Source organism: Psilocybe cubensis, chromosome 5, assembly GCF_017499595.1.
Source record: "Psilocybe cubensis strain MGC-MH-2018 chromosome 5, whole genome shotgun sequence".
NCBI classification, from domain to species: Eukaryota; Fungi; Basidiomycota; class Agaricomycetes; order Agaricales; family Agrocybaceae; genus Psilocybe; species Psilocybe cubensis.
The window spans coordinates 875381-902368 of NC_063003.1; the positions used below are offsets into that span (position 1 = coordinate 875381).

Below are 26988 nucleotides of genomic sequence, written 5' to 3' on the forward strand. Positions count from 1 at the left end.
TCTACCGATTAAAAGGATTTTTTTGGCCATTAACCTCGGCGGCCGCGTTAATTAAAGGAACCACACATCGAGGACCTGCGAGCTTAAAATCTTTTCGGCAATCAACCAGCCCAAACGAGCCTTTATGGGCGTTTACTGCACAGAATTGAACGACCGAGGTTGAACGTTGAAAAGTTGAAAAGGTACAAGTAGTCCCGTGGTGCCATGGAGAATATCCGGGGGAACTGAACATACCTGTAGACTGTAGACTTCAACATAAAACAATGTGCAACAACCGGTCGATTCATTCGCACATTTTTTTTGCCTTTCTGATTGAACACAATGATTGCTCATTTTCATAGCAAGAACCCCGAGAAGTTCGCACACATTCGTTCTCAAGGCTCGAGGTGGAACCAAGACTTCTTCCATGGCGAACAATCGCTCTTCCTATGGGTCTACGTTGAGCATTTGACACCTGCTGACCATGGTGTTTCAGAAAATTCTATGTCGAGCAAACACATGTTTTCTCGTCCCTAATAACACTCAACACTGAATAGAACATGACAGACCATACGATATTACCAATGATTTTTCTAGCACATGGTTACCCACAATTTTGCTCCATAATCCGTAACGACGTATCAAGACACGACCTACAATTATAACAGCTAAGAATTATCGTCGTTTTGACATCATATGAAATAAAAAAACTAAATCTGTAACTCCAGCTACTTGTTCTCGTTATTGGGTCGTATGGTCTATTTACACTGGTTCCTCTACATACGCAAAACTCAGATAGTAGTGTCTGAAAGTTTCAAACGTGAACGTAAGTCAAATATTAATTCATTTTCGGCAGGTTTATATCCCGTCACTGCCACAAGGCCCTCGAACGCATGGAGAAAGGCAGCCAAAATGATATATACTCTCACATTTGAGGTGCTTTTAACTTGTCGGGATTCGAGAAAAGCTAAACTCAATCTGCATGGCCACATATCTATTTCGATGCTTCTTTTTTCTTATCTCCTGATCTTTCTTTTCACATATACTTATTCTGGAAATAGGATTGAACACGCTTGCGTATGACTTGAATGATCATGGCCTTTCCAATCGAAATCTGGGGTATATAGATACCAAAAGCAGTTACGCGAACACTGCCAGAAGCATTTCCTAATTAAAAACGTCCAACAAGTCCCTTCACGTGCGCCCTGATTCTTTAGCTTTCGGTCTTACCGCATCGGACTTTTTTGTGAATTCTACAAGGCTTTTGTCTCTGAAAAGAAACTGTAAAAAGGTTGCATATCCACACCTCCAGATATATATTTCTTCGGTGCAAGTCGGCGCGATCACGTCATATGAATTCTCCTTTCTAAAGGTGGGAGCAACATGAGCTCTGCTGGCATGCGACGTACTGATATTCGAGGTGGGCCAACAGTAGCACATGTTTCTTGCAAGGATAGAAGCCCGCTCACCTGCCCGACCTCCCGACCTTGTCCGGTATTCTAAAACAGCCTCTAATCAATTGCAGTTACAAGACCTATGCCCCTTTGGTCGTTATAGAGGATTTTTACAGGCCAACATTCAGAATGAGTCGATGGGTGTTCTCGAACACCTGTTTTTTGCGTACCAAGGTCTTTCCGTCAAGATTATCTGTTCTATCGCCCCAGGAACATGCCATAATTTTTGACAGGTGAATCACATTAGAGTTGTTCTGTTCTTTCCGGTTTCAAATATTCGGATTTCAGGCTTCAACGAAAGATGACCCCGTTCCCAAGATCTGTTAGATCTTGGCCAATATTGACTTTGTGATCCTGGATCTTCCTTCATAATTCTTGCGCTGATGCTCTTGGTAAATGTTGACCCGAACCTGTGAGAGTGTGGAATCTTGAATCAACGAGCCTAGAAATGTATGAACCTTCAAAGATCCCCTTTCCACGGCAAAGTATCTCGGCATTCCTTCGAGATAGCGGAGATAAATTCTGGGAGACGGAGCTCTCTGTTTTTGATTTCTGCATCTTGCTGCCGATAACACTGCCGGTTTATATTCTGGAGTGAAGAACTTTGTCAGCAGATAAAGTTGGACCTGCATGGACCTACATATGCCGTTTTGACTGCCCCACACATCGACCCACATTGCCCGACGTTTTACGGCGGCATTGTTCCGTATCCCAACACTCGTTCTTGCCGCTCCGAATCAGGGTCATCCGCCGAAATGCGCCCCTTTCAACATTTGTTACTCGAGTCATCATCCTGTCGAAGTGCTTCTAGTATATAGCGGAAAATAAGGGCGCATTCTGCATATCTCCAAGTAAATATCTAACCGTTCTCACATTGTTGTTTTCTGACCCCTCGATGTCTAGTTCTGTGGAGCCTCGACCTCGCTTGTCCTCGCGTCTGGACGCGCAATTCTCAAGAGGACCGCACAAGGCCGCACCGACGCCATCACAAGATTTACAATGCTTACCGGTCATCCCTGAGGGAGAAATCAAGGCCCAAGGGCTCTGAAGATCACGCCTTGACATGAACAGAGGTGTTGGCTCCGTTAAAACGGTGATAGCCGCCGATGTTCTTCAACAACCGGTGGCGCATCACATCACTCACCTCGTATCCTTGTCATATATTCTGCTCTCAAACATATGTTCTTGGGTGTTGTCGCGTATTTTGGTTACCCTTTCCCCCATTGCATCTACACCACGTTTACTGTCATAGCTCGGGTTTATCCTTACGTACTGATGTCCATTGAAGATCCATGATAACAGGGCTATCATTTGGGCGATCCTAATCCTTATCACTTTATGCGATGGAACCGCTTGCTCATTATTACGTACTGATTTCTTTCCCCACTCGGGCTCAATTACTACAAAATTTGTTAGAGTGTCGCTAGATTAGCGGAAAGAGTTGTGCATAATTACAGACTCATTTATGGAGAGAAATCTGCCCGATTTCGGAGGCAGACAGAGTATAATCCTGCGATTTCATGGGCTTCAATATGTCATTTTTGCTTTGTCGTGATTCTTGAAGGCTTTATGAAGCATCCGGCTTGAGCTGCCCAGCTGGACTTTGAGCATTCTGCTCTCCGCACGGTCACAACATGTACCTGTCTGTGTGGAGCTTACAAATTTTGAGCAGTTTGGAAACTCCGTTGTGGGCTGCCCTGAAGACACCTTTCTATTGGGACGCAGGTTATACACTACCGCATTTTTTTCCCTTTACGTTTATGGTGATATCACAGTACCGAATTCTACTTCAAGTTTTGACGTTGAGTTTACGTGTTAGTCTGTTTTTATGTAATATGATCCCAATAACAACAAACCTTTGGAGGTTTCTTAGCTAGAGCACAGCAGATAGAACCGATCCTTAATCCAGTTTCATCAAGTTAAACTTCTCCGCGGCGGGGTGCTGGCACAGTTAGGCGTGCGCATGTGAGTATACACACATGAGGCTACTCGATTATCACACATCTGGCTCACATGCTCAACTAAGAGACGGTATGTTTCATTGATTTTGCTTATTCTGAATTTCAGGATGATCAAGATATGTCGATATATGATTTTTTGTAAGGCGATGTGCTGATAACTTTGATCAAAGTCTAAACCACGTTGCGTTAGAAACATAAATTGATGATGATAGACCTTCTCACTCATAGACCAGAGACATTAGGAGGTCCTTAAAAGCTCTCCCATTGGTATTTAGGGTACTTATTGAGTTTTTCTGATTGACGTTTCTTCGCTTTGTAGGTGTAAGGTTATATGCCTTTTTAAGATATAAAAAGGCTAGTGGGGTTTGACAGGTTTGATACCTATGATGGTATTGAAAATTTGAAAAGTTATGATAGCCTTTAGGCTTTAAGCTCTATTCATATTCGCCTTAACTTGCCGTCTCCAATGCAAAATTCATCTGGGTAAGTAGTTGCATCGGGGAAATATCGGGAGATGAAATCAGTTTGTCAAATGTACGAAGGAAACAAATGATGCAACTTTTCTATCGTTAGAAATTGAAAAAAGACATACAATATATAGTCTCTATAAATTCATTCCGAGTTATTATAGGAGTCTCAACAGGCGTCTGAGAGAGAGCGGCAAGTCGATGAATGACATGGCCAGAAGCGCGGGAATTTACATGGCCTGGAATCGTCCTAATTAGGAAAGCGTACAACCACAACCGCCAACGCCAGTCAAGCCAACATTGATCTATTCATTTCTTTTCCTCACCCAAGTGCTACCACACAGATATCTCTTTAGACATGGCGGAAGTAATCGATTCGATGTTAGATCTGATGCGGAGGCTGCCACCTACGCGCACGGAAGAGAATGTCGAGGCACTTGTTGGGATCTGTCCAAACGAGGCCGACGACCTGCTGCAAAGCGTTGACCAACCCTTGCGGGTCATGGTAGATCGCGCGACTGGCCGAGAGTATCTTGCGTGCGACTATAACAGAGATGGTCTCAGCTATAGGTGCGTGATTTGGCAACACCATCTCGTTCATCATCATGTATCCCGTACGGACGATGCGTTGCCAGCGTCGCGTGCTAGGAAACGGGATTGTACTGCAAACATGCTGATTGCGCCATCAGGTCGCCTTGGTCAAATGAGTACGACCCACCCCTTGAAGATGGCACTGTGCCGTCATCAAAGATGCGCAAGTTAGAAATCCAGGCCAATGAAGCATTTGATACATATCGCGAGATGTACTACGAAGGAGGCGTATCTTCGGTTTATTTGTGGGATCCAGAGGATGCAAGTGGTAGCAACTTTGCTGGAGTAGTTGTGATCAAGAAGAGTAAGTGCATACACTCCATACCTCCCTCCACACAGTCCAACTGAATGGCTGACGCCACCCTGAATATACTTTTTTTTAAGCAATGACACCCGCGTCGCCTCTTGAACCTGCTGGCTCATGGGACTCCATCCACGTTTTTGAGACCGCAGAACGTGGGAGACAGGCTCACTACAAACTCACATCTACTGTGATGCTTCATCTTATTACCCGGAAGGGGTCTGATAGCGAAAGCAGTAAAATTCCCGCTGACAAGAAAGGATCAGAGAAATGGAAAAGAGATGGGGAGGTCAGCCTAAGCGGCAGCATGACACGTCAGGTAACTGCTATCCAAGATCATGAATCATACACAACAGCTACATTTCCGATGGCAGAACGAACAGGATTGGCCGCTTAACGATGCCTCATCACACATAAGTAACATTGGGAGAATGATTGAGGACATGGAGATCAAGACGCGCAACTTGCTGCAGGAGGTGTGTTATTCATTCCTGGCCCCTAGCCGTGTGATGTTGATTCGACTTTTTAGGTGTATTTTGGGAAAACTCGGGATATTGTATACGACTTACGCAGCGTGGAAGACCTCGAAAAAGCGCGACGACAGAAGGAGCTTCAAAAGGAACTTGTGGGCTTCATCAAGCGCTGACAAGGGACCTAGAAAGTCATTTATCTACGAACTGTATTATTAACTTTGGGGCGAGGATGAGTTACCGTGGCAAAAACGTGAGTTGGGATCCAATTACGGAACAGCCGGTCCTTCTGGAAGCTTTACAGTCGTTGAAACGAACTAGTATACACAAGCAGAGGTCCTGTCTGACATTGCTTCTAAGTCTTCTTCCGCGCATTAGAACCTATTAATATCGGCGCTTAAGAGCATTCTTTTTCCCATTCAAGTTATGGGGATGCCATTCTGTGTCATCGTCGACCAGCCAGCTCAGCGTCTGCGATGGGGTTGGAATGAATTGTCACCTAAACAGCGAAGTCAGCGGCGTTGTCTCGCGTGAAGCATAGATAGCCTACTCCAGTCAGTTTAATCTCATTTAAAGGTCGATTTTTGTTGGTGACTGGAACACGTTCCATAGAATCCAGTGTCGAGTCTGCACCGTCAATCACTTTACCAAAGATGGTGTGTTTGCCGTCGAGGTGGGGCTGCTTCGCGTAAGTGATAAAGAACTGGGATTTGTTTGAGTCAGTAGCATTCCCTGAATTGGCCATCGCGACAACGCCTCGGTTATTAAACTGGAAGGGAAGTGCGGATCAGAAAACGAGAGAAGACGCGAAGAAAACCAACCGACCTTGAGGGTTGACCTAATTTCGTCAGAGAAAGGCGCGCCCCAAATGCTTTGGCCGCCCTTGCCTGTGCCAGTGGGATCACCTGTCTGAATCATGAAACCGCGAATGTTTCGGTGAAATATGCAACCATCATAGTATCCAGAAGCACAGAGGGCCAGAAAATTCTGTTGCGCTCTGAATGTCAGTGTGGCTGGTGATGGAGATGGAGTAGAACATGCCTCAGCGGCTTTTGGAACAGCCTCACAGAATACTTCAATCTAACGCAGCCATATGAATATGCGGACAGCTGTGTGTAGAGCTATGGACGTACTTTGAGGTCACCGTGAGAGGTGTGTAGAGTAACAGACTGTGCATGTGTCAGTCAGTAGTTTGTGATGGTGGAACGGAAGACAGTACCATTTTTGTTCAGATTTGGCTGTGTGACAAAGATCAAGTGGATAGGCGTGTGACTGAGAACGTTACTCGGATATGAGAGGGGCCGCTCTTCGCGTTTATTTAGTGCACTTTCCGTCCAAGATTAGGGCTATTCTTTCCTCACGACCACCACTATCCCCGCGCCCTCAGGAATGCGTTCTCCATCGTTGTATAGTCAGGATGATCCAATTACTGCAGCTATGAAACCGCCCTCCACAGAGACAGACTCGGAGCGGGCTCTCCGTCTTGAGGCAGAGGCAGAGGCGAAAAGAGTCTCTGAACAAATAGACGAGGATCTGCGAGAGGAGCGAGAAAGGCTGAAGAAGAAGAAAAGCGATGTTAAGGTACGCACTTGTCTCCCTTTTTGTGCGCATATACTTTGTCTGAGCGCTTATCTGCAGTTATTACTGTTGGGCCAAGCCGAAAGTGGAAAATCCACGCTTCAGAAGCAGTTCCAACTCATGTACAAGCCCAATTCTATCGACCAGGAACGCTCTTCGTGGACAGCTGTCATTTATTTCAATGTTGTGCATTCTTTGAAACAGATCTTAAATACATTGGAGCAGTGGGATGATGTCTTGGACGACGAAAACGGCGACATTCTAGATATCGCCCCTGAACCTTCACACAGAGCCAAAGGCAATGGAATCGCCGACCAACCCTCACCCTCGACCTCGTTGATGGGCGGCAATGGCACCGTCAACGGGTCTCCTGGATCTGTCGCTCACTCTGATGCCCCTAGTACTTCAAACGCTGCTGGTTCATCTAAGGATGCAGGGGCTATCCAGATAGGACAATTACGCCGCCGACTTTCTCCCCTCATGGCTGCCGAATCCCAGTTGGCTGACCGATTAAGTGGGGGCATCACGGTCTCCGGTTCTGGCAAAGGAGGGGTTTACGTACGTAGTGGGTGGCAAGCACGCACGATCGAAAATGCCCTGACAATGATCAAACGACCATCTACTGCTAACGAGAAGAGACCTCGTATAAGCGAGTCACAGGATTTTACCCCAGACCCCATGGTCCAAGAAATCGGTCGCATGCTGGAGGCTTGCGAGGAAGATATCCATGAGCTTTGGAGCAACCCAACGGTCAAGGGCATGATTGCCAAACGACGTTTGAAGTTGGACGAATGGTCCGAGTTGTACGTCAATATGGTTTCTATTATCTATATTTCGCTCATATAGTTCTTGTCAGTTTTTTGAGGCATATATCGCGTGTAGCATCGCCGGATTACGTGCCAACCACCGGTATGTTACTTTTTTCAGTTCGTTCTTAGCGCATATATTGACCTAATTTTCTCAGACGACATCTTGCACGCCCGCATTCAGACAATGGGCGTGGCAGAGCATATATTTGATGTTAATATCCATGGAAAGTTGGTGACCTGGCATCTTTTCGACGTTGGCGGTGCTAGGGGCCAGCGACACTCGTGGGTACCATATTTCGACGATGCCAACGCGATAATCTTTGTTGCCCCTGTGAGCGCATTTGATCAGGTATGCTCTCTGTTTTTTCTCAGGCGCATTGGGTGCTTAATATCTTGTTCAAGTACTTGGAGGAAGATCCTCGTGTCAACCGTATCGACGACTCCCTGCAACTTTTCACGCAAGTGTGCTCAAATGCCCTTTTGAAGAGCGTTCATCTTGTCCTTTTCCTAAGTATGGCACTGCCTCCATCATTGATTGATCTTTCTCATCATTTTCTCATACTATAGATAAGACTGATCTCCTGAAGGCAAAATTAGACAAGGGTCTGAAAGTTCGCAAATAGTGAGTGTGTCGTGGCGAAATTTCTCCCATTTGCTGACATCATATCTTAGCATCACGTCCTTTGGAGAACGATCCAATGACTACGAAACCGTTGTCCAATATTTCCGTGCCCACTTTTTACAAGTACACAGGCGGAACAACGAAAATCGCCGTGTTCTCTATACCCATTTTACCAGTGTAGTGGTGAGTAACGGCTGTTGATTCTATGAAAGCGGTCTCTAATATCTACTCAAGGATACCAAGGCGACTCAGCGCATTATTGGAAACGGTTGGTTTCACTGCTTTTGATTCATGAATAATTGCACTTATCTTCGTATTCAGTTCGCGATTCCATTTTCCGCGGATATCTTCAATCCGCAGCTTTGGTTTAATGTGCACCTTGTATGACCGGTTTATGGCTTTTTGATTGCTATCGGCTCTTCCATTCTCCCGCATTGTTTTCTTGTTATAATTATTGTCTTCAAAAAGAGCTCTCTTTTGTTTTGGTGCACTTTGTTCAACGTCTATCATCCATTCTCTTTGAATTGTCTCATACCTACCGCCTTCGTCACGCATTTTCCCATTCACCCCCACACATACCAATGTTCTTGAACTCATGTTATCATGTACCCATCACTGCACCTGCAGCACGAAACACGTTGGAGCTAGCCTTCACTCTTTTTGATATTAACGATTATCCAACGCCTATATGTTATACACCCCTGTCCACGTTTACTTATTATTACCCTCTCTCCACGACCACTTAATACATTTAAATTATTGGCTGTCTTTCCCACTTGCATCATTCTCTCAATCCTTGACAGGTTTATCTTCGATGTCCGACCAGGCACGTTCGATGGACGAGTTGTGATTGATTAGTCAGTAGCAGGTAGCAATACTACGTCAAGTATCTCTCCACTGGGATGACCTCCGGACCCGTCACTGTCCAGAATTCAGTGCAAGGACCGAGTACGGGGGCATTACGCGCGCGCAGATCCAAGATCGTTCAAATTACCTGGAGCCCAACTGGAATCTTTTCTTCTGGAAAGCCCGCTGCTCCGATTCGGGACTCATCCGAGCTCTGGCGTTTAATGATCTGCTTATGCCTTTTGACGAGCGTTGCGGAAAATTCTAAGCTCGAAGTTTGAAGCCATCATATCATGACAGGGACTGTAAACCTGGAAGATGCGAATTAAGAACTTGTGGGAGAAGTCAACGGAACATAATATTATTATTTAGGTAAGCTTTGAATCTTACCCAGTCATTGGTGACTGCCGAACCATTGTTCAGGCTTCATCATAAAGTGACTGTGAGTATTGGGGATACAAATGATGTACGTATTTAAGACTTCACTGACTGGGGGTAGATTTGGTGGGCGCGCAACACGTACACGGCGGCATATAAATTATTTTTGTCAGTCTAGATCAAGGGTCCCGTCCCAGCAGGAGTAAGTTCAAGAATGGGTAAGGATGCGATCACAACAACCCGTCTTCTCTGTATTAAAAATAAACATTGTGGATGGTAGGATGTGGAGGAGGACATATCATGATCAAGGAATATATTCCACGCGATAAAGGTGATTTTGACGAGCTCCTAATTCCGACCTTTAAGCTGATGCAAAATTGTGGGAATGTTTTGGCTGTAGAAAGTCTATTGAGGCTCTGAGATTCGCTCGTACCAGTCGTTGCCTCAATCTACAGTCGGTAAATGGTAGCTTATTAGAAGGAATGATTAACCACAGCCTCCCGATAAAACGTCCATGAACTAAGCGACCTGCTCATTCTTTGGCTCGAACGCGGCAAAGGACAAAAGACAAGATTCATTGAAAACCAAACTTGAAGAAATCCTACCAGTAACCGAGATTAAGGCGTTCTCGCCGCAATGCTCTGTCCATCACAGGCCCTTCGAGTAAAGGAGCAGTTGCGGATGGAATTGCGTGCGATTTATTGTGGTTTATTCCGCGAATTATGATGTATACCATACTTGTACACAGGAAAGACCGACTCGGAGAGCCGGAGTCAAAAGAAGTTCAGGGACGTTATTTACGTGTGTTTTATAGCAACATCACCAGTAGATGTCTGTACCTGGTAAGAATCATAAAACTGGGCGCTTATGATACTATTTCACTTACCAGTGCAGGTATCAGCATAAAGTGTCAGCTACATTAATCTATTAAAAAAGCGCCAAAAAAATACCTGGAACTCTGCATAATAATGGAAAGCGAACGGCATGACTCAGTTGCCACATCAAAGTCCGGCATCGCGTCTGAAGGAAGAACGGCTCGAAAACTGAAGATGCAAAACAAAGCAACTCAGCACCGGGCTGAGAACAACATTCACTGCCGCTTACCCGGATTGAACGAGTGACCTTTTCATAACGTGACACATGATATGAACATGGGACTACAAGTGAAACGCGCTACCACTACGCTAAAGCGGCTTACTGGCGTATTTTTCTTCTTTAGTAAACGTTATTATCGAAGAACTTGGGTGCAAACTAGCGCAAAGCATGGTCTCTTGTCAATCTCTTGTGGATATTTAGAATACAGAAGCCTTGCATAAACAAGTCAATGGGTTAAAAGATTGTCTACAAAGAGATCTTACAGAAATTAAATCTTTTTGTACAATTTTTTGCGCCTTTTTACCATCTCTAAGGGTTACTTCCCAACTTGTATGCTTGCCAGAAAGATGCCAGCGTATTACACAATCTACAAAAACTGCTAACCTGAAGGCCGAAATCGTCATTTAATTTTTCTATGTGATAATCAATTAGACAACTGTCTAGCGACCCTGTAAAACTGTTTAAACTCTGCGAACATTGTTTTGTACAACTACTTCCAAGTTATAGAGTGAAACCCAAAATAGGTTCGTCTCTTAAAATAGATCATTCTGATCGTGACGAGTTGCCCGGTACCGTGAGAATAAAGGCGATCGGGTATACCGTGCCGATCTGTGCCATCCTCTTGAAAAACATCCATCGAAGTATCATGTCCGAGTCCAAACGCAAGTTTCAAGGCGACGATAACAAAAGAAAGAAAAAGTATAGATCGGTAAGATCTCTGATACAATGATGTTCACTTCTATTATGTCGTTTGCAGGATGGCACGCCGATTTGGGGGAAAAGACACGTCGAAGGACCTGGCGTATGGGTGAGCTGTGCGTACACGATCGTTCTCATAACGCAATGCTTATGATTTTAACTTAGGCGTAAAGGGAAAAGAAAAACAAACAATTGGAGAAATATATGAACTGTTCGAATCGGTCTGTCTTCGAGACGTGTCGTGGCGCAGAGGCGCTGAAACTTTCATAGATAGCTTCGGAATTGTGGCCGTTAGAGCAAGATTCAGAATCAGAAAATGACACCGGCCTCAGTTTAGAGGATCAGATTGCAAACGAGGTTTCTGCTATCAAGCGTCCTCGCGGTCAACAACTTTTCGGTAAGCATTCTCTTTTTTTTCCTCTCGTTGTATCCCTCATCGTTGTGTGTAGCCAACTGTCAGACAAATACACCATGTGGTAAGCATACTCTCTTGGCATTTTTTGCTCAGTCCTCATCAAAGACCTCAGTAATTTTTATATCATGCAAACCGCCTGTGGATCCCGTGGGGCTCGTTGTCAAGTATATCCAATCTGTACAACAGTCGGGCGTTACCCGCACTCGGTAAGGGGTCCACGAAACTACTTCATATCCTACCCATTGATTCATCAACGACGTTAGATACGTTCATCGCTTGGTTCCTGTCTCAGGGTCATGTGCTGCTAATCTTCCTGAAATTCAGTCGCTTTGTCGCAAAGTCTTCAAAGAATTCTTCGACAAACACCCCGACACACCATTCAAGGTACCTTACTCGGCTCTTTTCCCTCGAAATTTCTCATTTTCCCTCGCCCTGTTAGTTTAAAATTGAATTGCGCATTCGCAATCATACTACGATTCCTCGGACGGTGTTGATCCAGAATGTAGCGCAATGTGTGCCGGAGGGCCATACCGTTGATTTACAGGATCCTGAGATATTCCTTTTGGTCGAGGTCTTCAAGGTTTGTTGTGCAGCTAATTCCGAAGACGCAGCCTGACGCCTATTTTCTTAGAGCATTTGTGGTGTTTCGGTTGTTAAAGATTATTACGGTTTACACAAGTTCAATGTCGCAGAAATTGCCAAGCGTAATGATCAGCCACAGGAAGCAAGTCGTTTGACAGTCTCTTCGACTCCCACAGATACGCCCGCGGCAGGCACCACTACAGTGGAAACGACACAGGCAGATAAACCGGAAACATCCGTCACATCAACGGAAAACGTGTAATTTTGTGCCCTACTAAAGATACAGAAGATAACTGTTAATACAAAAAGAATCTCTATTCGTCCCGTGGTATCCTAGTGTGTGTTGGTCCTGATTCCTGATAACTAAACTGTAGATGAACGATGAAAGCGAAAGGGAAAAAGTGTTATGAATAGGTGCTATATGACGATGGAAGGGAATTTTCAACATTGAATAAGAAATTGGAGTCAAGAGGCTGGTAGAACGATCCGGCGTCCATTTGCGACATTGATCCCATTCCATCATATTTTGGCATGCCATCCCTGGAGGTGGGAAATCCGCAGCGCTGAGGGGCAGGCGCATAAGGGGTCATCGGGTTGGCGGGGTAAGCGTCGAAGGTGGAATCCATTTGGTAGGACATTTGCGAATAATTGACACTCAAGTTCTCGTCCTGGGGGCTTGGCCATTGAGAGTAGAGCAGGCTGGAGTTAGCCTGAGAAGTCATCGGCGCGGGCTGCAAACAATTTATAATCTTATCTGAGTAAGCAAAACCAATACTACGTACCTCGTTAGTCGGTAAGAAATTCATTCCGAAGGTGGAGCTTGAGGACTTCTTTGAAGCCGGCGGTGTGCAAAATTTGAAAATGATAGAGACATTACGGTTGGACGACCCTTGCGGTTGTTGAGAGGGCATAGGTTTCAACGTCTGCAGAATTGTGAATTGGGTAATATCTGTCCGTGGGTGAATGTTAGAGGAACCTGGGATATTAGCCGAACTTTGACATGCCTTGACTGGAGCATAGCTTCCCCCAGAAGCCCGGTACGAGTTCCGAGGAATACAACCACCCTGATCTATCCACGGGAGACGAGAGACATTTAATGGGAGCGCTTTCCATATGCATTGGTGAATTAGAACCATTCGCGTAGACAATGAAGGTCGACTGTGGCATGAGAGCGAAAGGGGATGGGTAATGGATAGTACCACAAAGAAAGGGTAGAACAGATATCGTCCTGTCCTGAGGAACGGCGCCGTGGGGACTGCATGCAGCTGGAGCCAGCTGAATTATTTGAGGGTTGGGAATGTCTCTGCTAACAAAATCGACGGATGGTAGTCTGGTGGGCCAAAGTTCGTTCTGTAACATTATTTTGACATGTACGGGTTTTGTGGGAGACACCGCCGGACAATATTCAGGCTGAGCAGGTGGGGGAGAAGGTGAAACACATGGGCTATAATCTGATTGTGAACCTGTAGATGGGGCTTCGGAAGGACTTCTATGAGAGATGAGCTGAAGAACTGGTAACGCGTAAACACATGCGGTTATAAAACAATGGGCGTGGGGCATACTTTTGTCCTTTTTACATGTATCCCGAAGTTGTTGCAAACGACTGCCGACTTGCTTTGGTGTTCTTCTCTTGCCCGTGGTTTCAAAGATATAGTCTGATATGAACCTGTTGCGCATCGGAAAGCGTCCAAAGGCCTTGTCAGGCTTTGAACCCAGATTTTCGGGTTGGTATTTTTCCAGAGCTGCCAATCGATGTTATTGCTGGTTGAACTCGAGCAAATCACATTAATAGATACCTTCGAGAAGAGCAGCTTCTCTGTTGACATATCAGCTGATGTGGTTTCACAAACAACGACCATACTTACAACAGTGGTGGCCATACAGCCTCTCCTTTGCCCTTAAGAGTTTTCCAACTTCTCCGGCCTGTAGCGACGAACTGTGCCTCATCTCTGGACCTTTCCTGTTCTGATGGTGTATACGAAAGATCGTCGACGGTTGTCGACATACAAATGAACCCATATTCTTTCTTCGAAGAACTAGAAGAGGAGGATCCTGACTGCCAGTCCATGAAGGGCATTTGCTGAATGTAGGGATGTAGAAGAGAAGGCGGATAGAAGTGATGACACTGGACAGAAGGTGGGGAGTGTGTCGAGTTACCACTTGAGTCCTGGACCTTTAAAAGGGAACGAGTCTGCGGGGATGGTCGATTAAAGGTCGATTGGGAATGAGATATTGAGAAGCAGGGTGGTGGACACGGATAGCTACGGATAATTTATGAAGACCACAATATGGGTCCAAACGAAATATAAAACGAAACGAGTTCCCGATCGCCAGATTGGCAATCGGGCATTGTAACTGTTGAAATCGTCCGTCCTTTTTTACGAACTAAACGATTTGCTGCAGGATGTCATGGTTTTCGAGAGACCAGATTTGGGGTCGCATCCACCGTCGATCCTCCCTGTCCACATACACGATCGGGCAAGCGAGATCCCCTGGGATTTCACGGAGAATCTGGGTAACCCCATTTGATGGAATGAGTGAATCCTTTTCCCTCGGATTGAGATTTGGTACACATAAGCCTGCCGGTATACTTTTTAGAGTGCACAGGGAACCATTGACAAGGTATTTAGATTCCAGCGAAGGAAGACATTGTCGCGTATTCAGCAATAATTCAACGGCATCCACGCACGGTTCGCGGCAGTGTTTGTAAAGAACTACATCAGCCTGTTGCACTATGAGTATTCAAGAAAGCAGCTAGTGGTAAAGCCACTAACTAGCCGGTTTTGAAAGCAAATCGTTTTGTGTTGAGAGAAACACGAATTGGGACGAGATGAACAACAACAACCAAAACCAATGGCGCGTTATGCTTTGTCGGTGTTTGAACTACACCAACGCGGTCCCGTCGGCATGTTACGGCATCTGATGAAGTGCATAATCACTCCATCCCGAGTCTCGGTGCCTTCATTCGTTAGTCGGGACCACACGAAGGCTATCTGTTTCTCTGATTGGAAAATATTTCAGCAACTGAATAACGAGATCTGGGACATACGTCTCTGACAGACCATCCGTATCTGTCTGAACAGGGGCTAATCTTAGGGCTATAGTATATTAATTGCTAACTGGCGTCAACTTCTCAGTGAAGTGAACTCGTTGTTCGGGAGAATATCTATTGGAGGATACCTCATCATCAATTTATGCTCATAACCATGTGTACAGTAGCAGTCTCGTTATAGCATTCAATAAGGTTTATCATGGTATGTCGAAAGCGTCTTTAGTACTACTCACGCGACAAACTTCCAAGTTGCCCAACTCCAGTGGCGGAGTTCTTTTCGCAGCTTGGCCGAGTTGAAGTCGAGCACGGAGTCCTGAGATCCGTCCGGCATACTTAGTTTTATCGTTCTCAGTTTCTGATGTTTCCGTCTGATATTCTCTAAAGAAATAACCACAGATAGTATGGACAAATGCAAACGACGCTAAATACAATAACAAATCATGATGATATGAGTGAGCATTTGGATGCCTTCACATATCTTATCACGGCCTACCACCAAGACGTATAAACGTTGACTCCATAATTAGAGAAAAATCAGAATATTTGTTGACAATGATCTCAAGAAGCTGGTTGTTGTATTTTGCGCCACAGAACGATTCAGTTGTAAATTACCCATTTGCCTCGCGCGACTAATCTTGCGAGAAGGTCAACCAATTAACCACACAAACCTCACAGCATCGCCGTACTTGTCAGTAGTCTGTCAAACAAGCTCAAAAAAACATGGCCGTAAAGGTTGTCATCTGTGCAAACAATCAACTAAAGTATAACTGGATAAAAGTGCCGTCCTCAGCAGACGTCGGAGATCAGCTGTCAAACATTCGTCTGAACCTGGGCAAATCACAAGAGTGTGCCGTAAAACGGCTGGAGAGCAGAGACACCATAGTTTCACGATCTCCGGGGAAGCTGGCATCCTGCCAACTACTTTTTAGCGTCCCTCATGATACTAACAAAAGTCGCAAAGTAATTAACACATAAACGGCCTGAAATGCTGGTGATTCGGAATGACTTACAATGGTAATGATCCGAGTTATCATGAACTTTGTTCCTTTCGATATCAGTGCATTTGAACTCTCTCTGTACGACTTAAATTCGTTGGAGAGAACTAACCATTAAATGTCAAGGCGTGATGCCCCAAATGCAATAACAAAAGTACCTGTAGCAGATAAGAATTTTAGCCTAGTCCCAGTTCTAGGTAACATTCGTTTAAGCGCTTGCCTTAATTATGCTGCACAACTTGAATATTCAATCTGAATCATAGCTGCATTTGACTGGCAGAAAATTTTCAGGTTTACAAGCCTTCGATATCGAAGATCAGAATATAATTAGTGTTACGGCTTAAATGTATTGATAAAATGAGATTAAACCTCACCACAAACATGACTTCGCGTGCAGAAATGCATTTCCGCAGTAAAAGCACCGGCGGGAAATAGAGGCCTTGTTGCCCGAAAGAAGTGTCAGAGTAGTGTCAGCCATCGCCAAAAATTGCCGATAAAATATAGTCATCATATTCATCTACCAGGAAGACGAGCCGCACAGACACCATGGCCCCATAGACGATTATCCTTGGCATTAAGAAAGGTATCACTTTTACAATGGAACACCATCAGTCAGTCAGGTATTGACTTATATAAACCAGTTTGATCAATAAATGGGGTATATAAGCCATTACTGTTGCGGTGTTTTAGAATGTGTAATGAGCAAGAAGGAGCAAGGAAGTGATGACTTACAAGTGGGGTTTCTTAAGTATCGTGACCAAACCCTTCAATTAGATTTCGACGTGCCTTTTTGGCGGCCTTTTTTTCCCTGTCCTGACAAGATAAGGTGCTTAGATGCATACATCAGAAAACATTTCTGGGCGCCTGACCCAGTTGCTGATGAATAGCATTGATGACCGAAGCTCGCCGCTATAATTATCACTTCAAAATTTTACGGTCAGAAAAAAATGACTCTGGGCCGAACATACCTAAGGTAAGTTTCGGTGGAGACGCAATAACGCACATGGTCAGTGCGCTTCGCCTACCCGCAATACAGTTTTGAGAACAATCAAATGAGACATCGTATGGTGGTTCTGAATGTGTGCAGTATCTAGCCGGGATATCAGTCCTTCCCTCCCAAGGGGCCGTGCAGGTGTAAAGCGGTGTCGGGATCATGTCACCATCACTACAGGTGCCATCAACGCCTCCAACGACCGGAATGGAAGTGAAATCGCTGGGGAGGATTCGCCAACTGTGCAGATTTCATTTCGCCCACTGCCCTCGCTTACGAGGGAGCAGAATCCTAGCTTTGCGAAAGGCCGTAATGTTATACTTAAACGATGGGTTGTGTTTAATTATGATGCTTCTGGGGATTTTGGCGTCCCGGAAGGAGGTGCTTCGTCATGATTCCTGAGAGTCGTTTACCCAAAACTGACACCTGGGGCCTAAGACGACAGAACTTACCAAATCGCCGTGAGAGGACGAGGCACAGGCGACGGATTTGCTTCAGGACATAGACATCCGTGTACGAGCACAGGCGGCTGCACCCTTGACTCATTGTTTCATAGACAAGACGAAAGAGGTCCCGAATGAATTCAGAGGCCAAATAATAGATGCGTGAGGGGACCATATGCAAATGAAACAGACGCACCGCGCGTTGAGTCAGTCCTTGAGCAAACGAGTCTTCTGAGCATTGTAAGCGCAAGGGAATTCTCCGATGCGGGAGCGCAGCGGAAAATACAGGGCCGGGTCTCCACTAGTGCAGGGTGCTGACAGTACAGACGAGAAGGACAAAAATTAAATGTTCACGTTCAACAGCTGTGGGTGAAGAAAAAGGGACAAAAAAGGCAATATATTGCAGGCGACGTCATGCGGTAAGCAAAGAATATAGCGAAAGGTCTGGACTCTGGGGATAAAATTGCGCAATTAGGTCGAAAATCCTGACGCCTAGGGAAATACCATCGCCAATCAATAGCGCCGATCAAATTCGTTGCAAAAATGTCGAAATTTCACAGCAAATAAAGTACCCGGGGGCTATTAAAAAGGACACAAAGGGACAAGTAAACGAGTCAGGCAAGCGGGGAGTATTAGCTTGGTAGGCGCCTCGAAGATATGTGTTCCACGAAGAGAAGGCGAAAAGAACCCGCGAGATGGGCTGGATGATTACGTCGTTAGCCTGCTTTTTGATCAAGGTGATTCCAATAATGCCGTACGGTTGGGAATCCGTAGAGATAAATTTATATGACCATTGTTCCGGTAAAGAATAACAAGTTTCCGAATGGCCACCACCCCCAGGTCAGGGTTTAAAAGTAGTTCAAATGAATACATCGCCAGGTCGGTCCGTAAGGAGTATGGTTGTGGACCAAGTCAGCGCAAACTCCTTGACAATGATCGAAGGTTGTCAAGCGCATCCAAACGCCAATCCCTGAGCTGGTTTGATCAGAACGGAATGCTGGCTTGTTGAGAGTGGTGAGGCCTATACAAACGAGATATTCATCAGATCTGCCACTGTGATGACAAAGAAAGAAAGACGTAGAATATTACTCACGTCTCGGCGGCGGCACGGGAAATCCATAAAAAAACCCTCTAGAAGGCATTTTCTTGCATGTGGTAGATGCTGCAGGCGTAGACGTCAGTCCTGTCCGCTCATAAAGGATCACAGTGTTTATCTCAATGTCCGGGCCCAGACGGTCAGTCGCTACGAGAGAGATTGAGTGTCCGGAGTGGGGCGTTTGAATAAGCGCCGATGACCCGGAGCCATTGACCACGTTTAGTAGAAATCTGGTCTTGAAATAGACAGAGATTTTGTCCGCTCGCTGAATGGGAGATACACCGAGTTTAAACTGCTCCCAATGAGAGTCTTTAGGTCGGGACGGAAGATCTGCGAATTCAGAAAAACGTGGTTTTAGATAAACTTCCATTGAGATGTCGGCATGGGCGATGAAGAGCGGGGTATTCACCTATTTTTCCACGTGCCTTTTAGGATCTTAAAACGATCCAGGAACCTTATCGAGAGCTTTTATAGGTGATTAGTGACGTCCTATAAGCAGATATTATGTGCTGATTGATGATAAAAAGATGTTGAGGAGATAGGGGGTTGGGAAGTTGGAGATATGATCATCACAAAACTGGCACGAAGTTTATTGATAGAGGTTGCAATCCAAGAAGAAAAATTACATACCTTGGCCTTAGAGTAGTACCTGGCTCTCCATAGACATGCGCGTAGGTAGCACGACGGCCGACGCGTAAAGACACCCACAGACCGTCTAGTCGTATCCCACAGTGGCGCTAACCCACACAGCAAAGAACCGTAATGACTCTAGTCGAGAATGAGTAAAGTTGTTCCACCGTAGCGTCGTTCGATGACTTGAGAGGAGTAATATGTTCTTTTGTCCGCATAGTTGCAATGGGCCTCGGATACGGCCAATTTTTTGCTCGGGTCTACCTGGCAGTATAAGCGAATCCTGATGAAGTTCATATATATCCATCGTGAATTGCAAGACGAATAAGAATGCTTACTAGTGGTACAAAAACCGTTTCCTGGAGCGAGACAGACGTACGACCCATCCTCTACTCACAGGCGCACAATTCGAACTTGTCCAAGCAGTTTTAATAAACATGGAGCATAAAGACAATGTTCAAGGAAAGAATGTTAGTCACCTAAGATGGGTTTAAGTCCGAAAGGCACAGGACACGGTCAGCTTGCCGATTGCCGATCCCTAACTATATGGAGAAATGTTCATGTGGCGGTGCTGGCAGTGGTAAGCCTTTGGTCAAAATATTTTCGGTCAGCTTCTTTTGTCAGCAAAATCCAACTCTATTTAATTTTTACCCCTACGCCTACGAAGCAACTCGGCACAAAAAACACAATCGTCGTTACCTCCAATTATTATATGAATCAAAGAAGGCTGTGTTTTTTTTCCTTTTAACAAGGGACCGAAGGATACTGTAAGTTAGGATTGGTGTAAACTTGACCACTTTCAGAATAAATTACCGACATATCAGGCAAAATCTGGGCCTGAATTCTAAAATCCGTGCGCAGGATTTCTCAGAATTTACGGATTTAAGATTGGGCTCATCAGAAACCAGCACCCTTACGTAATCAATGGGCTTGGCGCCAAGAGCGGCCAAAATCCAGCTCGAAAAAAAAATCAAAAGTTATGTTGACGGAAAATGGTTTCAGACAAAAAGTTTAAAAAAAAAAAATTCATAAATGTGCATATACAATCCTTACTACTAGCCTTTATGCCCACAATAATAGAATTACACCTCAGAGGTCAAATTGTAGTCTCTGGAAGTCCATAATGAGTCTGAGAGGTATTACTTAGGCGTGACTTATTGTCACGTGTGGTCACGTGTACCATTATATAAGCGGCCAAAAGAACATTGTCAAATTTTCGAAAATCTCCCAAACTCGAGAAAACACCATTTCTGACGTGTTAGACTAAAAAAAAAGGAAAAAAATTAAAATCTTTATAACTTCTTGAGATCAAAATTTTTTTGAAAAAAAAAACCACAGATGTGTTCAAAGAAGCATAACCTACATATCTGTGGTTCAAAAATGTAGAATAGTGTGAGTGCAGAAGGGTTGAAAAGGTTCGGAGGTAAGCCAACTTTTGCTTACCTAAGGGGGTGCTGGTTCCTGATGAGCCCAATCTTATAAAGGACACCAGTGAGAAATCTTATTCAACCAGAATTCCACAAATCTGAAAGTCAGCATAACCTAAAAATACAGGGTCAAAGAGAATGGGTTATTAGATTGACTGTCTTCTAGGTTACAAACACCTTTACGGCGACTTTGAGATTAAAAGGACCAAAGTGAAGAATACGCACAGAACCTTACCCATTCTAGTTGAAATTCAGGTTCTTTTGCTGCGGATTTACGGTAAAAAGACGTAATTTGCGCCCAAGATAACGATTTTTTGGCCTGGATCAGGTCTAGACAGCTTACTCCGATTTTTACACCCAATACATCATTTGCCTGGGCTTGCTCACGAAGTCAGAACCCTGTGAGAGTACCCATTTCTCGGGTATAAAAAGAGCATCTTATACAACGAAGTTTAGATGTGGGGCCGAGATTAAAGTGGTCTGTCATTAAAATATGCTACGTCTAAGAAAAGCGATGAAATAAGGTTGCATTGGCAGCACAACGACGAGGCAACAAAAATATGATTCGGGCAGGGGGGCAGGGCATAGAAAGCGAAGGGACGGGTCCGGGGAAAAAGAAGCCAGGGGAAAAGAGAATAAATTCTATATAAGAACCGTCCAGAATAAAAACACGATCGCTTGCTCTTTCTTTCTTCGCATAACGAAACACTGCCGAGAACTTGAGGATCGGATAGATTACGCCTCGCCCGGACATGACGAGCGTCGTGAAAAGAAGTTGTGCATTGATTGAATGATGCCGAATGTTTTTTGAAGGGTTGGTTGAGTGACGTCGTAGTCCGAGGTGCATGATAATGGAAAAATAGGGAAAGGGTTTCAGATGGCGGTTGCGGGGACGGTGTTGCAATTGGGGGTATGAATGATAAATATTGTGGGGTCGTAAAGTATGATGCGGGTACGAGATGTGTTAAAAGCCAAACGGTTCTAAATGATAGCCAGCAAAAGATTGGAACCACGAGGTGTTGCTTCCATATCGTCATGGGCGCGTTATCCTATGTGTACAGTTTCAATTGGCGGTCCTCGAGGCACCAGAGCAGTCGTATAGGAGAGGTAAGAGGAAGGAGCAGGTATCGGCTAAGGCCTTCAATGGGCGATTGACGAGGATCGAAGACCTTGGGCTAGTTCAGCCTTCCACTCAAGACGCTTGACGGCTTCGGCATAATCGACCCATTCTCGGCGTCGTTCGTTACGTTCGAGCCAATCCTGATCGAGGCCTACAACATCGAGCTCGTAGAAATGATATATAGCCGACGGAGTCGGTATTGTGATGACATAACGTGTGATTGTACCACGCACACCCGCTGTTTGGAATGGAGAGAGGGGACAGCAGAGGGGGAGCAGGAAAAGAAGAGGAGACGAGAATCAGGAAGTGAGGAGACGAATAGAGGAACAAAGGGTAGGACCTTCTTCCAGAGCCTCCCTGGAGGCTGCGGCTTCCAACTGCACATCCGACGTCTCCCAACCACCCTTTGGCACTGCGTGTTTCAGAGAAGAAAGGAACAAGGCAAAGTCAGTACATCAAAGGGTAACGAAACGAGAAAAGGCAGGTCGAAGGCAGAGAGTGCAAGAAAGATGTCAAGGAAGATGAGACTCACAGACCCAATTATTGGGGCGTTTTCGACTAGTGACGACGAGTACTTTGCCAGCAGCTCGTGAAATGGGTATAGCACAGCACACGACACGCGGTGTAGCACGACCTTTATTAGGAACCATGGCACACGACTGGGAGTCGGAAAAGGGTTCTGATTGAAGGATTGAACAAAGAACGACTTTGAGAGAACGTTCACAAGTTCTTCATGGGCTGAGGGAAAGATCAGAGGGCAGTAATGGACAACCGAGGACAGTCGTGGCGGAATAAGCGCGTTTTGGTGGGAAGATGGAGGGGAAATGGAGAATTATGGGTTCTTGGACCACAAGAATAGCGTCTAGATGAAATATAAAGCTTGTAAGGCTTGCAAGACTATTAGTGGTGGAGAGGGAGATGAGAAAGGACATGTATGAGAAAGAGAGAAGAGCAGACCTGTATTCCTCTGTGAGACGGTTGTGGGAAGAAGAGATATTAGTATATGTAGCAGTGCGTAAGATTATTTGATGAATACTGGTTGGGGGTTAAGTAGAGAAGGAGAAACTGACCAGGTCCATCCGCCGTAAAATTACGTTGTCCGTCGCCAAATCTGGCCAACCCGCCACTTGATAGACTCACGCACGTTCTTCGCTATTTCCCGGTCCGTGCCGTCTCGGCTACATGCTATCATTACTCAAGTTCAAGTGCTACAGACTACTATTATTCTACTCGTTCCACCTTTAGACCCCGTATTCAGTCAGATATCATATTTATTTCACAGTCAGTCTACTCACGCGACCAATAACATGCACACGACCCCAAATGCCATCGCAAGGAACTGCAAGATAACAGCCGTTACTCTTCCCGAACCTATCAGAAATAATCTCCACTTGCCTCTCGTATCGCCTGTTTTGCGCTCTTGCTCTCAGCGAGCAGTCTGCATCAATGCACCATGAGTAAATCGAACCCATTAATCATGACGTCTCCACGCGGCAAATAAACCACCACTCAGAGCGGTGTTATCAATAAACAAGGGTCATTCGGAGTGTCTAATCCACACGAACACCCAGAACGCGGGAATCCACTCGTCATTACATCATCAAAAACCACTCACGTTGGTAGAACCGCGACTGCACCAATGTACAAGAATCCGCCTGCGACGAATGGTATAACCTGTGTATCAAAGCCATCGTCAGAAATTCCTCGTTCTAAAACCGCTAACAAGGGCTTGGCTGACCAGGTCAGATAGTTGAAGTGTTGTGCCGAGCAGACCGGTGGCGTCCTGGCGCACGCCTGCAGCAAGGTCAACCGCATGAGATGCTGAATCAGTAGCGGTGGCATTGTGTACCGCAATCCCGATAAAAGTGCTGATCGCATCAGACTATCAGCAGGCACACTCTGGACTCATAGAGTATTCGACTTTACTTACCCGACCTATAAACGCGTGCCCAAATGTAGACAGATCAAATGTCAAGCATCGTTCAAGTAAAGTTTAGACGAAAGTCTGGTATAAGACAAACGTTGACTTACAAATGCCCCAACAGCAGTCAGGAATTGGGATTGCATGGCCTGCTTTTTCGTGAAGCCGCTTCGAATTAGAATCGAGTAATCGGCAATTTCATGGGGTATCTCGTGAGCAAAACAGGCCAATGTGGTAGTTGCGCCGATCAAAGGCGAGGCATAAAACGATGCAGCCATTCTGTTAAGCGATGAACGTGCAGACCAGAGGTTGTAAATGAAATATATCGCGTATCGTTGAATTCAGGTACGCACGCTAATCCGTCCGTACTTTCGAAAAAAAAAATGACTCATTAATTTAGGTACGCAACAAAGAGCCAATAAAATGCTCACATATTATGCACAAAGTCTCCAAACAAATTAAGGTATGCGGATAATTTAGAAGGGCCACTAATTGATTGAGGTTCTTGCTGCTCTGAAGATCCATTAGTATCGTCAGATTTTCTTTTGCGGACGCCGTTCTGCGTCGTAGAAGGCGAAGCTACTCCTGATGCTTTCGAGGCTTCTGGTTCTATATGTGAGTGTGAATGGGAGTGAGAATGGCCCGGTGCGTCTTCTTCGCCGCCCAGGACCCGAAGGGTCTTTTCCATGAAGAAGAACGTAGCAAAGCCAATGAATATACCAAGTCTGGAAAGCAGGTGAAAATTCGTAAATCCTTTCAGTAGGAGGGTCCGTGAAAGGAATTTACCCGATGAGAATATTGCGCTTTTCTTCGACAATGATGATGTGAACACCATTGCCTGTGTGCTCTCCCATGAATGAGTGTGGGACCAAATGGAGGAAAACATCTGAAAGTAGGCCTCCCGTCTGCACATGTGCGCTTTCAGAGAGTGTGAAGGAATTCGGGGTGTAGGCAAGCTTACGGCGAAAGCTGTCATGGTATTGAGGGTATTGGCATTGATTTCGGCGGGGATAAATGCAAGTATGAAGTTAGGGACACTGTAAAGACGATAGCACGGTCACTAAACTACGCCATGGGATATTTTGCAATATAAATTACACACGAGCTGATGTAGAAGGTGCCTAGAATAGAGTTCCATGCTGGACCGAAGGGAAACAACCAAGAGAATACAGTGCGCATAATTGGCGATTGTTGCTCTTCCATTGTCTCCTTGAGCAACGCCAACTTTTGTACAGGTGCACACCCTTGAATATCGTCATCCTAAAACACACACGATGTGTTATTTCCCCCGTCGATTCAAATAGAAAGAAGTAACCAAGAAGTAACGCACATAAACCGATAAGATATGACTGGAACTGTTACTCTCTCCCGTTACTTTTGCATTGGATGCATATACATCTAGAGATATTAAAGACAAAAGAGCGACAAGAAATAATAGGTTGTTGGTGCGGGGCGACATCACAGTCATAGACGAGTTCAGGCGCGTCCTCACCGCTCGTCACTCCCCTGAAACGCGTGGTAATTATTTTCCGCTTCCGAGCACCATCAATTCACGGCTTCTGAGAACCATGAATCACGGCACTGCACATTCTCTGACTTGCTACAACAATCAACTTGTTTATAAAATCTTTTCTATTTCTTGAGACCCAGCACACAGGATGTACCCCAATCTTCAAGAGAAAGCTGTCGTTGACGCCGCAGAGAAGATCATGATAGAAACAATGAAGAGGTACGACCCTTCACACGACAGACACCATGGTGAGCACATATTCGTAATTGTTATTCAAGCCACCTTGAAGAGGTTCTTTATTCTCCAGTGGAACGAGTTCGTAAAACTGCCCTGTCGTTAGCACGAAACATAAACCCTACCCCAGATCTGTTGATCGTAGAAATCGGCATGTTTTTTTAGCTGGCACTGCCCATATTGTGATCCTCAGAATCATTGACATCTGTCTTCCAGCTGCATTACTGCATGATGTTCTAGACAAAAAATACGTGTCTCCCGAAGAGGCTGCCGATCCTTATAATTTCTTCCTACCCTTTTTTCAGGAGATGTCTGAACAACATGGACTCGATCTGATCCAGGATGGCAGGGCCAAAATTATAACTAGGGTAATTGAGAACGTTTCGTGGACAACTGAAAACAAACTCAGAGCTGCCGGTGAATGGTCAACTTGGCACGACCAGTGTGTGGAGCTTCATTGTGTCCAAGACGCGGATAGACTCGATGCTATAGGCGCTTTTGGTCGGTTTTCATTATTAAGCATTCGATTGAGTTTTGGCTTTAGCTGGTGCTTACCAAGTCCCTTGGACTGAATTTCCATAGGTATCATGAGGTGTGCTGCATATGGCACTGTGATAAATCGGTAGGTCTAAAAAGACTTGTATGCTGTCTCCGTGCCATTCGGTTTAATATTGACTTCGTCACTTTGCTCAAGGCCCCTCCACACGGCTCCCGGCGACCCCGAATATGAGCATGCAACCATACACCATTTCTATGATAAGTTAGTGAAAATTCGCGACCGACTCAAAACAGTCCCCGGAAAAAAATTAGGGGTCAAACGGCACCAAGTGGTCAGTGACCGACGCATTTATGGCCACCCATCCCCATCATTGGCTAATGTGTTCGAAAACCTTTATCGATATCATTATCAATCTATTTTTATCACAGCTCTTGGACTTCCTTGCTTCTGTAGACGAAGAGGCTGGCGGAAAAATAGAGTGACAACTTCAAACACACCCTACATCTTTTGGAATCTATTGGGAGGAGTCAAGCTGAAAATATAGGCAATTTATCACCCTGAAGTATGCAGACTTTGTGAAACGAGGACCTATAAACAATAGATGCGTTTTAGAGTTCTGACGGCCAGGTACATACTCAGCGATTATGGATGAAGTGTCTCTTGACATTTAGACTGGCGTAGAACAAAATGGTGGCTAGCTTAATCGGTTTAATTCAAAAACGAAGCCTAGAGATGTTTGTTAGCTACACATAACACATTAGCAATACTCTTTTATGTACAATGATCGGCGGTCGGTTTTCGGAAAAGACTGATTAGAAGCAGT

At 45.1% G+C, this 26988-nt stretch overlaps 9 protein-coding genes and 1 non-coding gene across 10 annotated transcripts; 4 read left to right on the top strand and 6 right to left on the bottom strand.

The window, feature by feature from the left end:
• Positions 1-4219: 4219 nt before the first annotated feature.
• Positions 4220-5399, top strand: JR316_0005754 (F-actin-capping protein subunit beta; the record flags this gene model as incomplete). Its single annotated transcript, XM_047891509.1, has 5 exons — positions 4220-4431; positions 4551-4756; positions 4837-5072; positions 5128-5229; positions 5283-5399. The coding sequence occupies 5 exons, from the start codon at positions 4220-4222 to the stop codon at positions 5397-5399; spliced, it is 873 nt and encodes a 290-aa protein (XP_047748858.1).
• A 269-nt stretch (positions 5400-5668) lies between these two features.
• Positions 5669-6445, bottom strand: JR316_0005755 (Peptidyl-prolyl cis-trans isomerase cyp10; the record flags this gene model as incomplete). The annotated part of the gene is made up of 5 exons (XM_047891510.1): positions 5669-5722; positions 5774-5992; positions 6049-6303; positions 6357-6392; positions 6443-6445. 5 exons carry the CDS (start codon positions 6443-6445, stop codon positions 5669-5671), a joined length of 567 nt encoding a protein of 188 aa, XP_047748859.1.
• A 167-nt stretch (positions 6446-6612) lies between these two features.
• JR316_0005756 (Guanine nucleotide-binding protein alpha-4 subunit) lies at positions 6613-8603 on the top strand (the record flags this gene model as incomplete). Its single annotated transcript, XM_047891511.1, has 9 exons — positions 6613-6804; positions 6862-7604; positions 7658-7710; positions 7766-7959; positions 8013-8121; positions 8178-8232; positions 8283-8415; positions 8467-8500; positions 8554-8603. The coding sequence occupies 9 exons, from the start codon at positions 6613-6615 to the stop codon at positions 8601-8603; spliced, it is 1563 nt and encodes a 520-aa protein (XP_047748860.1).
• Positions 8604-10550: 1947 nt separating this feature from the next.
• Positions 10551-10650, bottom strand: JR316_0005757. Its single transcript has one exon. It is a non-coding gene; the product is annotated as a tRNA-Thr (tRNA).
• Positions 10651-11197: 547 nt separating this feature from the next.
• JR316_0005758 (uncharacterized protein) lies at positions 11198-12509 on the top strand (the record flags this gene model as incomplete). Its single annotated transcript, XM_047891512.1, has 9 exons — positions 11198-11260; positions 11309-11366; positions 11416-11471; positions 11521-11647; positions 11700-11726; positions 11778-11871; positions 11929-12049; positions 12105-12245; positions 12297-12509. 9 exons carry the CDS (start codon positions 11198-11200, stop codon positions 12507-12509), a joined length of 900 nt encoding a protein of 299 aa, XP_047748861.1.
• Positions 12510-12651: 142 nt separating this feature from the next.
• JR316_0005759 (uncharacterized protein) lies at positions 12652-13158 on the bottom strand (the record flags this gene model as incomplete). The annotated part of the gene is made up of 2 exons (XM_047891513.1): positions 12652-12978; positions 13030-13158. The coding sequence occupies 2 exons, from the start codon at positions 13156-13158 to the stop codon at positions 12652-12654; spliced, it is 456 nt and encodes a 151-aa protein (XP_047748862.1).
• Positions 13159-14108: 950 nt separating this feature from the next.
• On the bottom strand, positions 14109-14597 carry JR316_0005760 (uncharacterized protein; the record flags this gene model as incomplete). Its single annotated transcript, XM_047891514.1, has 2 exons — positions 14109-14327; positions 14565-14597. The coding sequence occupies 2 exons, from the start codon at positions 14595-14597 to the stop codon at positions 14109-14111; spliced, it is 252 nt and encodes an 83-aa protein (XP_047748863.1).
• A 7424-nt stretch (positions 14598-22021) lies between these two features.
• On the bottom strand, positions 22022-22651 carry JR316_0005761 (Diphosphoinositol polyphosphate phosphohydrolase aps1; the record flags this gene model as incomplete). The annotated part of the gene is made up of 3 exons (XM_047891515.1): positions 22022-22239; positions 22342-22413; positions 22534-22651. 3 exons carry the CDS (start codon positions 22649-22651, stop codon positions 22022-22024), a joined length of 408 nt encoding a protein of 135 aa, XP_047748864.1.
• Positions 22652-23375: 724 nt separating this feature from the next.
• Positions 23376-24776, bottom strand: JR316_0005762 (Zinc transporter zipt-7.2; the record flags this gene model as incomplete). The annotated part of the gene is made up of 7 exons (XM_047891516.1): positions 23376-23439; positions 23617-23675; positions 23740-23795; positions 23851-23869; positions 24033-24201; positions 24354-24647; positions 24709-24776. 7 exons carry the CDS (start codon positions 24774-24776, stop codon positions 23376-23378), a joined length of 729 nt encoding a protein of 242 aa, XP_047748865.1.
• An 804-nt stretch (positions 24777-25580) lies between these two features.
• On the top strand, positions 25581-26647 carry JR316_0005763 (Putative protein YpgQ; the record flags this gene model as incomplete). Its single annotated transcript, XM_047891517.1, has 6 exons — positions 25581-25680; positions 25740-25817; positions 25883-26167; positions 26249-26288; positions 26361-26496; positions 26594-26647. 6 exons carry the CDS (start codon positions 25581-25583, stop codon positions 26645-26647), a joined length of 693 nt encoding a protein of 230 aa, XP_047748866.1.
• Between the last annotated feature and the right edge of the window lie 341 nt (positions 26648-26988).